The sequence below is a fragment of the Brienomyrus brachyistius genome, chromosome 6 (genome assembly GCF_023856365.1).
Source record: "Brienomyrus brachyistius isolate T26 chromosome 6, BBRACH_0.4, whole genome shotgun sequence".
NCBI lineage: Eukaryota > Metazoa > Chordata > Actinopteri > Osteoglossiformes > Mormyridae > Brienomyrus > Brienomyrus brachyistius.
The window spans coordinates 16,508,894-16,523,846 of NC_064538.1; the positions used below are offsets into that span (position 1 = coordinate 16,508,894).

Below are 14,953 nucleotides of genomic sequence, written 5' to 3' on the forward strand. Positions count from 1 at the left end.
AGATAATTGCTCACTGTGTTCAGTCCGACAGAATCCTCTCAATCCACTCATATATTAAACGGGGAAAGTCAGATTCGTCGTGGTCGCTGCGCTATTTAAATGTCCTGACTGCGGCAGCACTAACAACCACAGAGCTGTTCCACTGTAACTGAAAGTAGGATGCATATGACCTCACACCTACAGGAAAGTTCTTCTTGTGTTGTCTTGTCCTGGAGATCCTAGGTGACTTCTTTTTCCCTTTTGAAGTGCACTTTTGAACTCTGCAGAGAGAACCCTGTCCTGATGGGTCAATGCCCTTGATCGGTAGAGGGCTTCTGAAATGGTCACATAACAAGTCAGTAAAGGCAGTAAAGGCAACATCCATTGCAGCTGAAGGTTACCGGTCCGATTGCCAAAGTCCCTTTTGAAAAACAAGAGGAGGAAGCCAGGACCTGCTGACTGTATTTTAGTACAGTCTTGTTTAGTAAGTTACAAATGCTTTCCCTTGACGTGTGATACAAATCTTATAGACTTGAATTCTAGTTTCATTCTCAAATTAGTATAAGGGTGATATAATTGGAATGGCCTAAATTTTGGGTAAATAAAACAACACAGCTTAAGCAAATAATTTCTGGCTAAAATCCAATTTCAATTTTGCTTTCAATTCTGAACATATTCATATTGTCATTGAAATTACCAACATTGTACTAAGTCAATCAGATTTAATTTCCTTTTGGACATTTTCCTCCCTATTAGATTTATCCACAAATAAAGCTTCAAGGAATATGACCACATTTCACACCCTATGTTGCTGTAATTAACTTTACCATCATTTGGCAGATAGAAAGTGGCTGCGAGGCACAGCCAATTAGATATGCTGCAAAAATGGTCATAGCAATTTTTTTGGTAATGAAAGACATCAACTACTGATGAAAAACCGGTTGTTCTCTCAAAAGTCTAGCACGCCCACCACGAATGTTTTTAATGTCTTTGAACTCCTTTGACGGGTACTGATGTAATTCTATTGGAGGTTTTTGAAGTAGCTCACTTTTTTAAACATGTACATGCTCATATTTAACTAAAGTTCTATCCAGGAACAATATGTCTGTCTGAAGGTTTGTGGCATCATGGAAACAAAAAAAATGTCCTTGTTATCGCAGGAAGTTGAATTTTGAATTGAAACCCAATAACCTTTTGTTACCTTGGACATAATGCTGGTTACTTTTGTCTAACCCTCCAAACACTTGCAATCAATGATGGTAAATAATAATAATAAAAAAATATTAACATTGTATCAACATTTCATCCAGAACTATCCAGTGTATAATAAATGTCAATGGGTCAATCAGGTTGACTAAAAACTTCAATTATTTTGATACTATTCATGTTGACATGCGAATGCAATGCATTCTTAATCATGACCTTAGAAGCAATGCAAGGACATATTCTTCATATAAATGGCTATTCCATTACACAACGTAGATTTTTTAATCAAATAACCAAATGAACTCCGAAGCTCTAATTCAGAATTCAAACTGCTGCCAAGATGTATTTTGTCTTTCTTTTCATTTATTCATGCCATCCATTTAAAATCAAGGCATTTTTCTGTTGATGTATGGAATTTGGATACATCTCTTTATATATATTTAAAGAGCTATTTCCTTTCTGGTGGAAACCATTCTAGGATGATATTAACACATTTTGTCATTTACAAACTATCCTTCTCTCACATTGTTGACCACAACAGATTGAGATTGCAGAGACATAAATATAAGCTATAAAAAGTTTTTCCTTTGATACATTTGATATTCAATGCTTAAATTTCACTTTTACCATGACTTTTTTTCCTCAAGCTATACCGAACTGTTTTCAGTTTTATGATTTTATAATGCATCCTTTCAACAATTTATAGTTCGATATAATTACACAGTCACACAATATTGGTCATCATTACATTGTTGTCTTATAGTTTAATAATCATATAACCAGAATAAGTAATTTAATTCAAAAAAGGCTAAACTACGCTTAATAAGTATAATAATGAAAATATATTCAGGTGCATCAGTACCATAAAAATAAAAAATTAATGAAGGTAGGCAATGTAATCTCTGATGCTGAAATATCAGTGTGTACACAAAAACAATTTTGGAATGGACAACGACAATGAACATGCTTTTAATTTTTTTCAAAACACAACACAATAAATATATTAAGCTAAAGTTTCAGCACAGTTTTCATAAAAAGAAACTAAAGGCCTTTGGATATAGGTATATTTTAAAGTAAAAAATAAAACAAGTCAAGAAGGCAAGAAAAATATCCCTGAATCATGACATTTTTGCATCACTACATTTGGTCATTATTCTTTAGTTGGCATGGTTACTGGAAAGGAACAAGTGAAACTGGTAAATCTACTTGGCAGTCATCCACGTCCAAGGTGGCGCTAATGTGAACCTACAGATTCCTGAATTCCAGAATTTAACCACAAATAGACTAAAAGTAAAGGTTTGTATTGAACTAGAACTCAGACACAATTAATTACACTGCTGTAAGTGTTTCATGTATGCAATGCAAAATGCAACGCATGCAAAAATGTAACTGTTGGTGATAGTCACAGTGCAACGTATCACACAGTAGTGATTACATAACAATATATACTTTATAATGTGTTTGAGACTTAACAGACGTGCAGTAGTAACCATATTTATGATGAAATGTTTGATAGACTTTTAAACGTCCCGACCCCCCAGCTCCATTAGCTCGTTCTCTAATCTCAGATTGGCGCAGGCGCCTCGCGGCTACCCGAAGGATGCCCAGCGCGTCTGTGCTCGCGCCGCCGAGTCGCGACGCTGCCTCCTCTCGCTCGTTCTATGCCGCGGCGGCCGCCAGGTGGCGCGCCGCTAAAGTCGCCGGCTTTTGAAGGCCCGATCATTAGCGACGGGATCCAGTTGCTCAGTAGCGCCGCTCGCTCTCGCCTAGCGGCAATAGCCATCAGTTACCGTATTATTACACCCCTCATGACCACGAACGAGCCAATAGGCTCCGGGAGGCAGAGTTGTCCCTGTGGCCGCCATTAAAGAAAGGAATCCATGAATTCAAATGGAAACCAGCAGGAACAGGCACCGAAATTACACTTAAAATGATCGCGAAAATATAGCCCCACACCAGCTTTCGATCGTATTTTTCTCCAAGATGCGTTTCGTTTTTAAATCGTATTTGGAGGCGGCAGAGGAATAGGGGAACGTTTTTTTAAAGCAAAGACCGTTTTAAGCAAAGGGGGAGGGGGAGAGTTGCTTCTTTGCTCTCCTTTTCTTTTTTGTTTTAAGAGCATTTTAGCTTCTTTTCCCCCTCCGTTTTAACTTAACTTATTCGCGGATTTTAGCCGAAGCAGGGCGGCGATCGCGTCGCTTTTAATTTAAAAGGCGATACCTTTGGCGGACGAGCGGAGCCGAGGGGGGTTGTTGAATTACATTCAGCCAACCGATTGTTTTAAAAATAATTCTCCGCTGTTAGCCGAGCTAGCTATATTCACCTCAGTGGGGGAAAAACACATATATGCGTTTGAAATTTTGTTCTTTCTTTCTCGGGAACTGAAACGATGGAGTGTTTGACCTCGCTGTGAAAGGATGAGTGCTTGTTTTGTACCGAACGGGGCCAGCCTGGAGGATTGCCATTCCAACCTATTCTGTCTGGTAAGAGATTTAAAACTAAAGGGAAAGCAGCCATTTTTAACTAGCTGAGAGGAGCTAATGCTAGCGCGAGGGGGGCAGGCTCGAGGCCTGGCGCGCGCCGAGGATCCGACACCGCAGCTCGCGCAGCTCGGCGTTTATTTCGGCTTTGCGAAGTTTTTTGCGGGGTTTTAATTTCTTTTATTTTTTGGCAGAAGGGGGAGGGGGGCGCTGCATGGCCGCTCGACCGATGCGGCGCCCCCGCTTTCGCCTTATTTCAGCATCTAAGCTTGTGGCTGCAAGTCAAACTACGTTGTCGCTTTCTGGATATTTAGTATATGCGCAATATCAGGGCGATGTAAAGTTAATTCTTTGTTTATAGACATGCGGGGAAAATAACTTTGTATGATCGTTTTTATTTATTTTTGGCAAAGGTGATCGGTGGCCTCAACTATTTTCACGTAGTATTGTTTTACTTTTGTATGTTTGAAATTTAGTCGATGTTTAGTAAACGATTAAATGGTTTAAGATGTTTATTTTCCGGGCTATGGGGTACAGTAAATGGTGGGCACGATTTAAAGCAACAGCTTTGCCCGATTGTTGCGTTCAGGTTTTTCATTTTATTTATTTTTTGTATCGGATAGTGATTGTCTGTTGGCGAGGCAAGTGGTTTTTGAATCCATTGCATAACCTTATTTGTTTTGGTTTCATTTCAGAGCAAATGTTAAATATAGCTATTTACTAGATGCATTTCAGTGTAATCGTGCTTCCTTTTATACTCGGGGCATTTGGGACGTGGTGGCGCAGCCATGATCGCAACTAACTTATTTGCCCAGGCAGTTTTTAACCTTATGCATTTGGGTGGATTACGACTTCGGGAACGATCTGATCTGATGTCTTGGTTTTTGTCGCCCACTATTAGGCCCAGGCAGCTGCATGGCATTCTTATGCAGGCTTTATTAGCATTGCATTAAAAACTGGGCAAGCTGTCGATGCCATCTTTGTGGTTTCGAGTACTATCTATAAATGGGAGGTCATCCGCCTTAACTTTTTGGTGACTATGTATCCAGGCGAGGCACATAACGCTATTCTCTGGGTATTTAGGACCCCCCCCCCCACACACGTTTCCTAGAAGTTTATCCGTGCCTTGCATCCATAAATTGCAGTATATTCCAATTACAGTCCCGAACCGGGGTTTGACCCCGTTTTATCCAAGTGCAATTTTAGTGTGCATGCACGACTTAGCTTGGTTTAGCACGCTGGACACTGAAGGAGGCCTGTTAATATTTTATTATACCTCTACTGTAATCAGCTGAGTGGTTTGGATGTAACTGCCATCAAAGTCATTTTACAGTAATTGTCGATTGGGAGGTGTGTGTGCTTGGGGGGAAGCCCGCCGTTACAACGCAAGTTAATTGGCAGCTTTTTCAGTCTTGCTAGTGCGGGATTGTGAAATACTGTCATCGGAAAGGGAAAAGGGGGCGGTGAAAGGGGCAGTTTACTGCGATCCCTTACAGTCTTGGCTGTGGATGATCGCATCCACATTTATCTTGAATATGTTTTTTTGTTTACGCCGCCTTAATGACAACTTTTCTCCCGCGATCGATCCGTTCAGCTCGTCGTCCTTACCCGCAGCGGCGATCGCGACCAGCGGGGGGCGTCGCCCTCACCGGCTTGACGGCATGTTTGGCAGTGATCACTGGAGTTCAGCTCCGCTGCAATCTGTCCTGCATTTGCATGCTCTAGGGCTTATTTTCAGCAGTATTTTTTGTTCCTGAATAAGCGATTTTTTAAAAAAACTTTTAGATCTGCTATCAGGAAATGGTAGGATTGAGAGGCTTTGTTTGGCCACCGTATTATAATGTTTAATTAGCCTTCTGCACGGTTGAAGGCCAGCTTTTTGGCTGTGAATCTAACCTGTGCTGAAAGCAGATTATCTTTCACACCAGCTGGTTTTCATAAATCATTAATGACTCTTACCAAATTTGTTCCCTGCCTCCAAGACGTCTTCCCCTGTATTGACTGTTTTGCAATCTTGCTGCATGTCTAAAGACAAGCATAGAAAGGGACATTTTAAAATAATCTCTCTTTATGCCTTATTTACGTGTTCTTGAAATAGATTTCAAGAAGATTGTTTCTGATTTAAAGTCATCTGTTGCTGCTTCTAGGACAGGGAGGGTGTTGGGGGGGGGGGGGAGATGAGAATATCACCTGTTGTCACAAAATTGCTGCAGATGGCAGCTGTTTCGAACGTTGCAGTGGGGGCAGGAATGCAGGGCACGCTGTGCAAATGCACGCAGACCTGGCAGCTTATGGCGGCTTAATTTGAATGCAGGGGAAGAAAAATGAGAGAGACCGTTAACTGATGGAGCCCCAGTGTTTCAGAAACCTGCTAACCTGTTCCTCTGCCCTGGCTGTAAGACTTAAAACTTGACACAATTCGTTCCCCCTCCCAATTTTGACTCAGCAGGATGAGAATTTGCAGGGTCTAACCTAACCATAGAGATGTGGCCGAGATTTATTCTTAGGTGACAGATTTTGAAATGAGCATGAATTTCATAAACTGGTGGAGTGAATGATCTGCCTCCCTGCATCTGGGAGATAGTCATTTTGTGTTTTTTTTTTAATTTGTCTCAGCTAAAAGCAATTGGCTTGATAACTGATGAAAGTGCGTTTGTTCACTGCATACTTCCATGTAGCACTTCCGATTAGCTCAGGCTAATGTTCCAGGACTGTTTTGGACCTTATTTATAGTCTACAAGTGTTTCCTTTTGCCTTTCTTCCCGAGAAACTTCTTTGTTATGAATCACCGTGCTACAGGCGACGCCAAACTCTTAGACCAATCATCTGATGACTAATGCCTGTGGCACTCTAACCCCTTTGGTTGAAACGCCAGGCCACCGGAATGCCACCCGAATGTTCATCCACGATCTGCGTTCCAGCTTCACTGCCACATGTGAGAGAGGGAGTTTGTTTTGGGAACCCGTTTCAGTTTTGGCTGATGACGCCACTGAACCTTTTTAATAATAAAAAAAAAAATCCTTTACACTGTAATCAAAGCTTTGTTTCCTCTGAGAGGAAGGGCTGGATTTGCAGGGACGAGTCGAGTGTCGTCTCTTGTTTACACAGCTGGCTCGTGCCGATGAGAACCCGTACACGCAGAACGCCGTGTTTTGCTGAGTGTCACTGTGTAGGGGTTTATTTCCTGGTGAGCCCAGAATAACTTGTGCTGCGCTTTCATGTTGCTTCAAATATAGCGTCATAATGGATTGTGGGGCCTTTTCCTGCAGATGAATAGCTAAAATCGACAGTCTTTTCTGCAGCGTTACATCGTCTAGTTTTGATGTCACTCATTTTATTACTGTGCCCATGTTTCTTGGGCAGCTCCAGGGAGGGGTATGAGTACTATGGGTCGGTCCCTACTTTATAACTTTCATATGAATCCTTCATATTTTGGCAGGAGGAGGCTATTTAAAAAATGTGTTCTAAACTTAAAAGGCAGCGTAGAGCTGGTCCCGGTATTGTTTTCCAGAACACAAAATACTTCGCTTTAGGAAAGTATTTGCAGTGTTGGTTTGGCTGGTAGAATGATGGTCTATGGTGAAGGGCTGGTTATGTATGCGTTTGATAAGGTGTGTAGTGTAAAGTTTCATTCCCTTTCGCACAAGTGCACTTATCAGTGTTCAGATTTAATTTTGACTTTGCCAGTTCATGTACCTTTTACTGCAACTCCCGGCAGAAAGGTTTTCACTACTTTGGTTTTTCCAAGTCTGGCTTTTCCAGTATAAACTACTCTTGAATTGTAGTGCAAATAACAGTGCCCCCCCCTTCACTAGAGTTCCAGTTTAATCACTGATGAATGAACTGTTCTCATAACTGAAGTATTCCCCTTGTTTTTGGTCTCGCAACTCATCCATAGTGCTGTTTGGGGGCATCCGGAGGGATCTAGATTAGCAGCCCACTTAGGCTTATGGCATTTCATTTGTTCTGGCATGTAGAGGACCTGAATTATTTTAATCTTTGTCCAGGAACATATCAGGACCTGGGCGTTATTGTACAACCAGGCAAAATGAAGCAGTCACTGAAAATGATCCCTTTCTTATTGAAATAAGTCATATTTTTATTTATTTTCCTTGTGTATTTCTTGTCACCAGCAGAAAAAGATGGCTTCCTTTGCTGACTGCAGTAGAGCGTAATATTCCAGTCTCGGCACCTAATAACAGTGCTGGTGATTTGTCTCTCCCCCTCCCCATAAAGGCGAAACGGCATTTGTATAAACTGGAACCCCTGTTGTGCGTGTCATTAAAAAGGATTTAGCCTGTCAGTTGCCTTTTGCCACATTGATTTTCACTTTGCCCCCCTTGCCCCCAGCTGGTGATCGGTGGCTGGGTTTTATGCCTCAGTGTTTGAATTGGGAAGATGAGTCTGTCTGCTGGTTTACGTACCTAAGCCCCTCTCTTATCTCCCTCCCCCGTTAGTGAGCTGTTTTGTAAGTGACGACCTGCAGCCACCCTTACCTCTGTTTCCAGGTGCTGTTAAGCTGACACTCTCCACCCGTTTTCCCACAGGCTGACCTGACCGGGATCAAATGGAAGCGTTATGTGTGGCGGGGGCCCCACCTCGGCGCCGATCCTCTTCCCCGTGACTGAGGAGGACCCCATCCTGTGCAGCTTCAGCCGCTGCCTGAAGGCTGACGTGCTCAGCGTGTGGCGGCGGCACCAGACGCCCGGCCGCCGTGAGCTCTGGCTCTTCTGGTGGGGCGACGACCCCAACTTTGCTGAACTCATCCACCACGAGCTCTTAGGTAAGCCCCACCCTCTCCTCACCCGCTTAGATTTTGTGGTACGGCTATTTTAAGAGCTCGCTGCTGGTAATAATAATGATGATTATTATTGTCTTTGAGTGTTGCTGTGCTCCCCATCCTGTGTGTGTGTGTGTGTGTGTGTGTGTGTGTGTGTGTGTGAGAGAGCGTGAGCGAGCGAGCTGATATCTCATTTAAAGGTGCTGGGCTGGGCTGCTTCAGATGGATGCAGTTTGATGGGCTTAATTGAGCCATTTTTGCTGCATTGTGGTATTTTATGGTCACACATGGTTTGAAGTTGAAATTCAAGAGTCTTAGAGGATGTGAAGTGTTTTTTTTTTTTTTGGCTTGGTGGTCCTGTCTGCCCAGATTCTTGCCGCCTCGCAGTGCTGGCAGTGTGTGCATCAAAACCTTCTTAAAATTTATGATCATTGCGTTTCCACGAAACTGACTTTTATTGACAAATAGGGCACCTGTAATGACATAATATCGGGTGAAAAACTGTCGAATAAGTTTTGTCTTATTGCCAAGAAAAGCTCTTTGAGGTGCGTTTCCATCCAGAGCTGCACATGTATCGATAAGAGAAGTCAAACGTATACATTTTATTTCCATATCCAAATAAGGGTTTCAGGACAAAATGGAAAGGCTACACTGGCAATCCCTGGGCTAAGAACTAGATGCACCAGTCCGATATTCATGACCGATCCACGTTCAATACTTGCTTATTTAAATTTTGGCAGTTTCTAAAAAGATAGCTCCTATATTTGTGTTAAATCTATTTGTACAATCAATCACACAACAACTCTTCTGTATGTAGTTATTATGTTATTATGCACTGTATTATTTTTCTAACTTGCATTCCCCAAGTCGAATTTGTAACTTGGAGACTGCCTGTACAAGGAATTAATATGCATTAGGAATTTTAAAATGATTTTATTAGCTCAATTAGTTAAACACAAAGGTTTTATCATCTAAAGAAGTCGTCGACAAAATAATTGCATTTTAGTTGGACCACTTTACACCAAACCTCAGGCTTAAACGTTTTATGATGCCCAGTTCTAATGTAAAATGCCGGAACATAGAACCTTTTATTGGGCCAGTAATCAGTAGGGATGGGAACAAGTCATTCTTTGGTGAGTCCAAGTCATATCTCAAATTAAAACATTGCAGTCTGAGTCAAGTTATTTGCCCTCAAGTCTAAGTCTTTCCATCAATTTTTGCTGTTAAGTCACAAGTCATTAAATTTGTGACTCGAGTCCAAGTCGAATTGTGAGTCATGTAATTTGAGTCCCTACCTTTGCCAGTTTTTTACCTTCAGTGATTAAAAACCAGCCGCGGTAGGTCGTAGGATATGTTCTTTACTGGCAGAGAGGTTGAAAAGCAGAGGTGGAAATTTCAGGTCCAGAAAGTAAACATCCAGACCAGGATTTAGCTTCAACCAATCAGTTGAGCATAAAGAGTCAGAGTACTCCACTGGTTGGTTGAAACAAAATCCTGGTCTGGATTTGTACTTTCTGGACCTGAAAATTCCAGTTGTCCTTATATGGTTTTTACGTGTGCGTATGCATCGAGTGATGCGTCTTCCCAACAATCTATCTCGGGAGACATTGCGTTTAGCCAGAGAATTAATATACACTGAATTTATAAAATGAACTTTATGGTATCTAGAGGGGGACCATAATCTCAAGTTTTCTTGTGTCATTGCCCTCAGGTTCAAGCAGAGTCCAAGTTTTTCCATCAGTTTTACTGAGTCGAGTCACAAGTTATCAGATTTGTGACTTGAGTCACAAGTCTGACCCAAGTCCCCACCTCAGGTAATAGGCAACCACTAGTTCCAACCTGAAAGTGCATTGCAGTTGCTCTGTACAAATTGGCAACCTCCGCCGAGTATACAATAGTGGGAGAAACATTCGGTGTCAGTAAGACAACCGCTGCGTTTATAGTTTGTATGTTTGTTTACTGTAGGAAAGGCACGTGAAGTCCTGTTACCTGTCAGAACTTTCACTTAAATGTCATTCTTTCTCGTTAAATGTTTCTATTGTGGTTTTTCGCTAAAACTCTTTGTCGACACTTGAAATTATCTGTTACAACTAAATGGAAAAAGTTTGTGCTGACATTTTGGAAAATTTTAGGGTTAATGTTTCAGCCTTAGTTTGTGTGTGCATAAAAATGTTAGATGAAAACTTGCCTCGTGAGATGTGTAGATCTTCATTGTCACATCGGTGCCCTAACCCCCGGAACCCTACCACTAGAAAGGGACACCTGCCATTTAACCCCCACCCAGTGAAGACTAACATGCTGCTACCCAGCCCCATTTCGGACGGGGAGGTGTGCAGTTCACATTGCTCTGCTCTGGCCCCTTCCCCATTCTGGCCCGAAAATAGAAATTGGAGCTATAAGGCTGGCCGATTTGATCCCTGTTGGTGTGGCGTAATGACTTGGGTAGGGTGAAATGGACCATGGTGTATGTTTGTGTGTGGGGGGGGGGGGGTTCATCCTTTTATTGCCACATGAGTGTTTAAGCTTGTGTGTGTGGGGAACTTTTTTTTTTTGAGAAGAGATAGTGCCTCTGTTCTGCTTTGTCAGGAATCTTTTAAAAAAAATTTTGACATGTGAATCGTGCCCCAGTTGAGGATCCTGTATGGGTCGGGGGATTTGGGGTCTTGTATGGGTCGCATAGCTATCAAATTGTGAGTGTCGCTGGTAATGTGTATGCTGGTTGGTTGGTCCATGGTCGTCTCTGTCCTACATGTGCAACAGTCATCCACTGAGGTTGGCAAGTGTCGCCTTCAAAAACGTGATTGGCGCCTGGTGCTTTTGGACAGCTGGAGGGACGACCCCGCCCCCCCCCCCCCCCCCACTGCGGAGGCAATAATGGATATCCATGGCGTACACACAGCCATGTCTCCCGGCCCACGGGCAGTAAACATGCGGGTTGAGTGTCTGCCTCCCTTCTCTCCTCACAGAGCACTTGTTTGCTCCTTCATCAGATTAGTGGCTTGTGAAAGTCTTTAATTTTGAGTGAGTGCCATTTCTACAAACAGGCGTGCTGCTAATCCCTTCTTTCCGGGGAGGGGGGGGGGAGTGGGACTCTGGATCTTTTTAATGCCTGGCTTTTAATCGCCACTGAGGGAAGGCCTGGGGGTGGGACGTGTGCCGGGGCCTGTTACCCACCGTTGAGGACCGAAGCACTTGAGAGGGCCGCTTCTTAATCTGCCCCTGGACACACGCTGGATTTATTCGAATCGGCTGTGTGTGGTGGCCAAACGAAAGGGCGCCCCTCGGTGGACTGTGGGCTGTATTGTCATGCAGATTGACCCTGGAGCTGCATTGGCCTGCCATCCACGGCTCTCAGATAAACATGGGTGTTTTTAGCTGGGAAGGCGAAATCGACATTTGGGGGGAGAGATGGTGGTCTGTCTGAAGTTAATCACTCAACTGACTTCTCCAGCCCCATCCCAGGGTTGTTCCCCCCTACTGCTTCCAACATAACCATTTTTGTGTAGTCGTAATGGGGACCCTGCCAGCGACGCAATGTACACCCCTCCATGAACGGTTTGCTCTCTGTGAATTTACAGCGGTTACCTTGATACAAAGCGTGTTTTTTTTTTTCTTTCTTTCTTTCTTGACTGGTGATGGGGGGGGGTAGCGTTGTAAAGGTGCTTCAGTTATTAATGACGTTGGGGATGCTCTGCTCACCTTGTGACTGTGGCTGTTGCAACCGTGACACAGGAATTTGATGAGTGAAACCTGCTGTTAGGGCTGAACTGTGATGGTTTGCGAGAGAGAACTCCGTGTTTTTGGGATGGTGCATCAGCATCTTTTATAGGCAAGAAATTGGGGGAAAAAAAGGGTTGGGGGGGGGGGGTGACTGCAGCAATCAGAAGGTGTGGTGGGGGTAAGCACCTTTAGGGAGTATCGTGTCATCCATGTGGGATGTTCACCGAGCCCCTGACTTTATGAGATTGAGATATTTAAGACTGTTAGATGGACAAGGAGGGTCGGAGTACTTCACTGCAATGTCCTGAAAGAAGTTCTTATTGAGTGGCCAGCATTTGCTTATGTGAACTGAGTGGGAGAGTATGGACAGCATCGTTTTCCCTGTTTGGCTTTCTTTTTAGATGCTGACTGAGGTAATTGATTAGAAAAAAGGTGATAAAGGTAAGGTGATAAAGCTGCTAGCAGGAGCCAGGCCACACAGCATTAGATGGGCTGGTAGTAATTATCCATGAAGGTTAGTTAATGATGCTTTTCCACCACACCAGGTACTGTACTTTTGGTACTTCATGAAAGTGCCTTAAATAAGGTGGTACTTTGCGTTGGTTTTCCACAGGCGTAAAAACTGGTACCAGTGCTGAATGTCATTACACCTTGAGGTGGGGTATTCCGTACTGAATTTGTAGTATATTATAGGGCTGGACAAAATGCAGTATTAATACCAAGATGCATATTATGTACATGTAATTCTTACAATTGTAGTCAGCAGAGGTGGAGATTTCAGGTCCAGAGAGTCCAAATCCTGACCAAGATTTTGTTTCAACCCACCAGTTGAGTATAGATTCAGTCTCCGAGTTCTCAACTTTGGTAGTTTAGCTAGATTTAAGATCAGGCTTTCATACCTTCAATTCTATATGGACATTATTGTGCAGGGGGTTTGTTTCGCTGAAACATTTATACTGTGTTCTAGGAAAAAATACAAGTTTTACAATTTTAATGATTCTTTTCAATATTATCTAATCTGTGCAAAAAAAAAAATCGGGTCTACCTCCCCTAGGTTTGTGAAAAATTTTAACTGCTTTCTTGCTTAAAAAAAAAAACCCATGCTGCCATAATGTAGTTCACAAAACACTTTTAAATTTCCTCTCATGCCATCCTGATGTATCTGTTCTTCTGATTGGATCGCAATTAGCTTGGATCGCTTCTCTATTATCCTTGAGTCCATTATTACAATTTTTTTTTTAAACTTAATTTTCTGTTTTTTGAGTTGGTAACTTTTTTTCCCTTCAGGGCACTGGTTGTATTCCGTTTCAGAAGCAGGGTATTTGCATGACCAATCGATAAAGAAAGCATTTGCAAAAACCACCTTTAAGTACCATAAGTTCCTCAGCTGGTTTGGCACTTTAGGTACTGGTACTAGACTGGAAATCAATAGAAAAGGGAAAGTACCAAAAGTCCGGTACCTGGTTTGGTGGAAAAGCTCATTAAGTGTTGTTGCGGTGGTGTGATTCCACACCTGGATGTTTTAATACAGCTTCGGGATGCTTTATTCCCCTCCTGAACCTGCTTTGTTTTTCTTGGATGGGGAGATCAGGACTTAATTTGGATTGTCCCAGCATAAATTCTAAATTCATCACGTTAGCCATTTTGTAGCGGCATTTGCCCGCATGTTTGGGGGGGCGGGGGGGGGTGGTATTAGTAGGTTAGAGGAATGTTTTTGGCACTAAAACTGAAGTGTTAAGCCCCTCCCCCTGCCCTGCCCCTTTGCCAGTAGACTTTGAACTTTCTCTGCACATCTTATCGGAATGTCGGGCTGCTTTGTGAATGATGGGAGCAGGTGTGATTGAAAGTCATACCTTGTGGTCTTTAGAAGGATGAGGAGAGGCCTCCACGGATGTGGGCACATGGTACCATGTTGAAAAGGCAGACCTGCTGAATGCCCCTGGGGCTGATGGGTCTCTCTTAGCCCCACTGTTTGGGGGTAAATGTTGAGGCTTGGGGATCCAGACCTTTTGCATGGAGATGGTTTCAGACTCCACCTGGCTGCTGTTGCTTTGCCAGATCTGTGCCGTGACCCTTAACCTGAACCCTGCTCTGAGGAAGAACATCGTATGGTCATATGGGATGGCACATGTGCCCTGGCAACCAGCCCGTAAGTCACCCTTGGGATAAATGGACCCTGGAATGTCACTGAACTGCGATTTTTGGTGTTGATGAGTAATAACCCATCAAATGTATATGATTGTTTCCCAGAAAAGACGCTGGTCGTTGAGTATTTTCCCGAGAAACGATCCTATTGCTTCCTGCAACCGCATGTGAAATTGATTCCGGCCCATTGTCGCCCTCAAGGTGGAACTCATTGGCTAGGCTTCTGTCCTCTGGCAGTGTTGGAACTGTATACTATGGACGGCCTTTTACTGCCTGTCCTTGCCATGATTTTTGTTTTCCTGTGCTGGTTAGGAGATGATAATGAAGTGTGCGTTTCTGGGTGACACCCACCGTCGAACAGGGACAGGCTTTTTCGGGGTGTAACTCTTCATAAGTCTAAGTCACCGTGGTCTGCAGTATGAGCTTTGCAGCAGCATTAGAACCAGGGTCTTATGAGTTGGTAGGAAGCCACAAAACGTGACATGACCCCCCCCCCCCCCCCCCCGAGTGTATTTAGGTGTAAATATTTCCTATCCCTCTTCACCAGTTTTCTAGTACCCTTTTTAAAATGTCTAGCCAGTTGAGTGGAGTGATCCCTGTAGCTTTGCCCCTCCCCGATGGCCTTGGGGGCTGGTGTACATCT

At 43.2% G+C, this 14,953-nt stretch overlaps 1 protein-coding gene across 1 annotated transcript in view; it reads left to right on the forward strand.

Annotated features, from left to right (window-relative positions):
* Positions 1 to 2,976: 2,976 nt before the first annotated feature.
* The window catches only part of med13a (mediator complex subunit 13a), a 42,095-nt gene continuing 30,118 nt past the window's right edge, over positions 2,977 to 14,953 (forward strand). The window contains 3 exon segments of the mRNA XM_049016556.1: positions 2,977 to 3,668; positions 8,213 to 8,254; positions 8,256 to 8,448. Of these exon segments, the coding sequence (XP_048872513.1) occupies positions 3,603 to 3,668; positions 8,213 to 8,254; positions 8,256 to 8,448 (301 nt within the window). The 5' untranslated portion in view covers positions 2,977 to 3,602.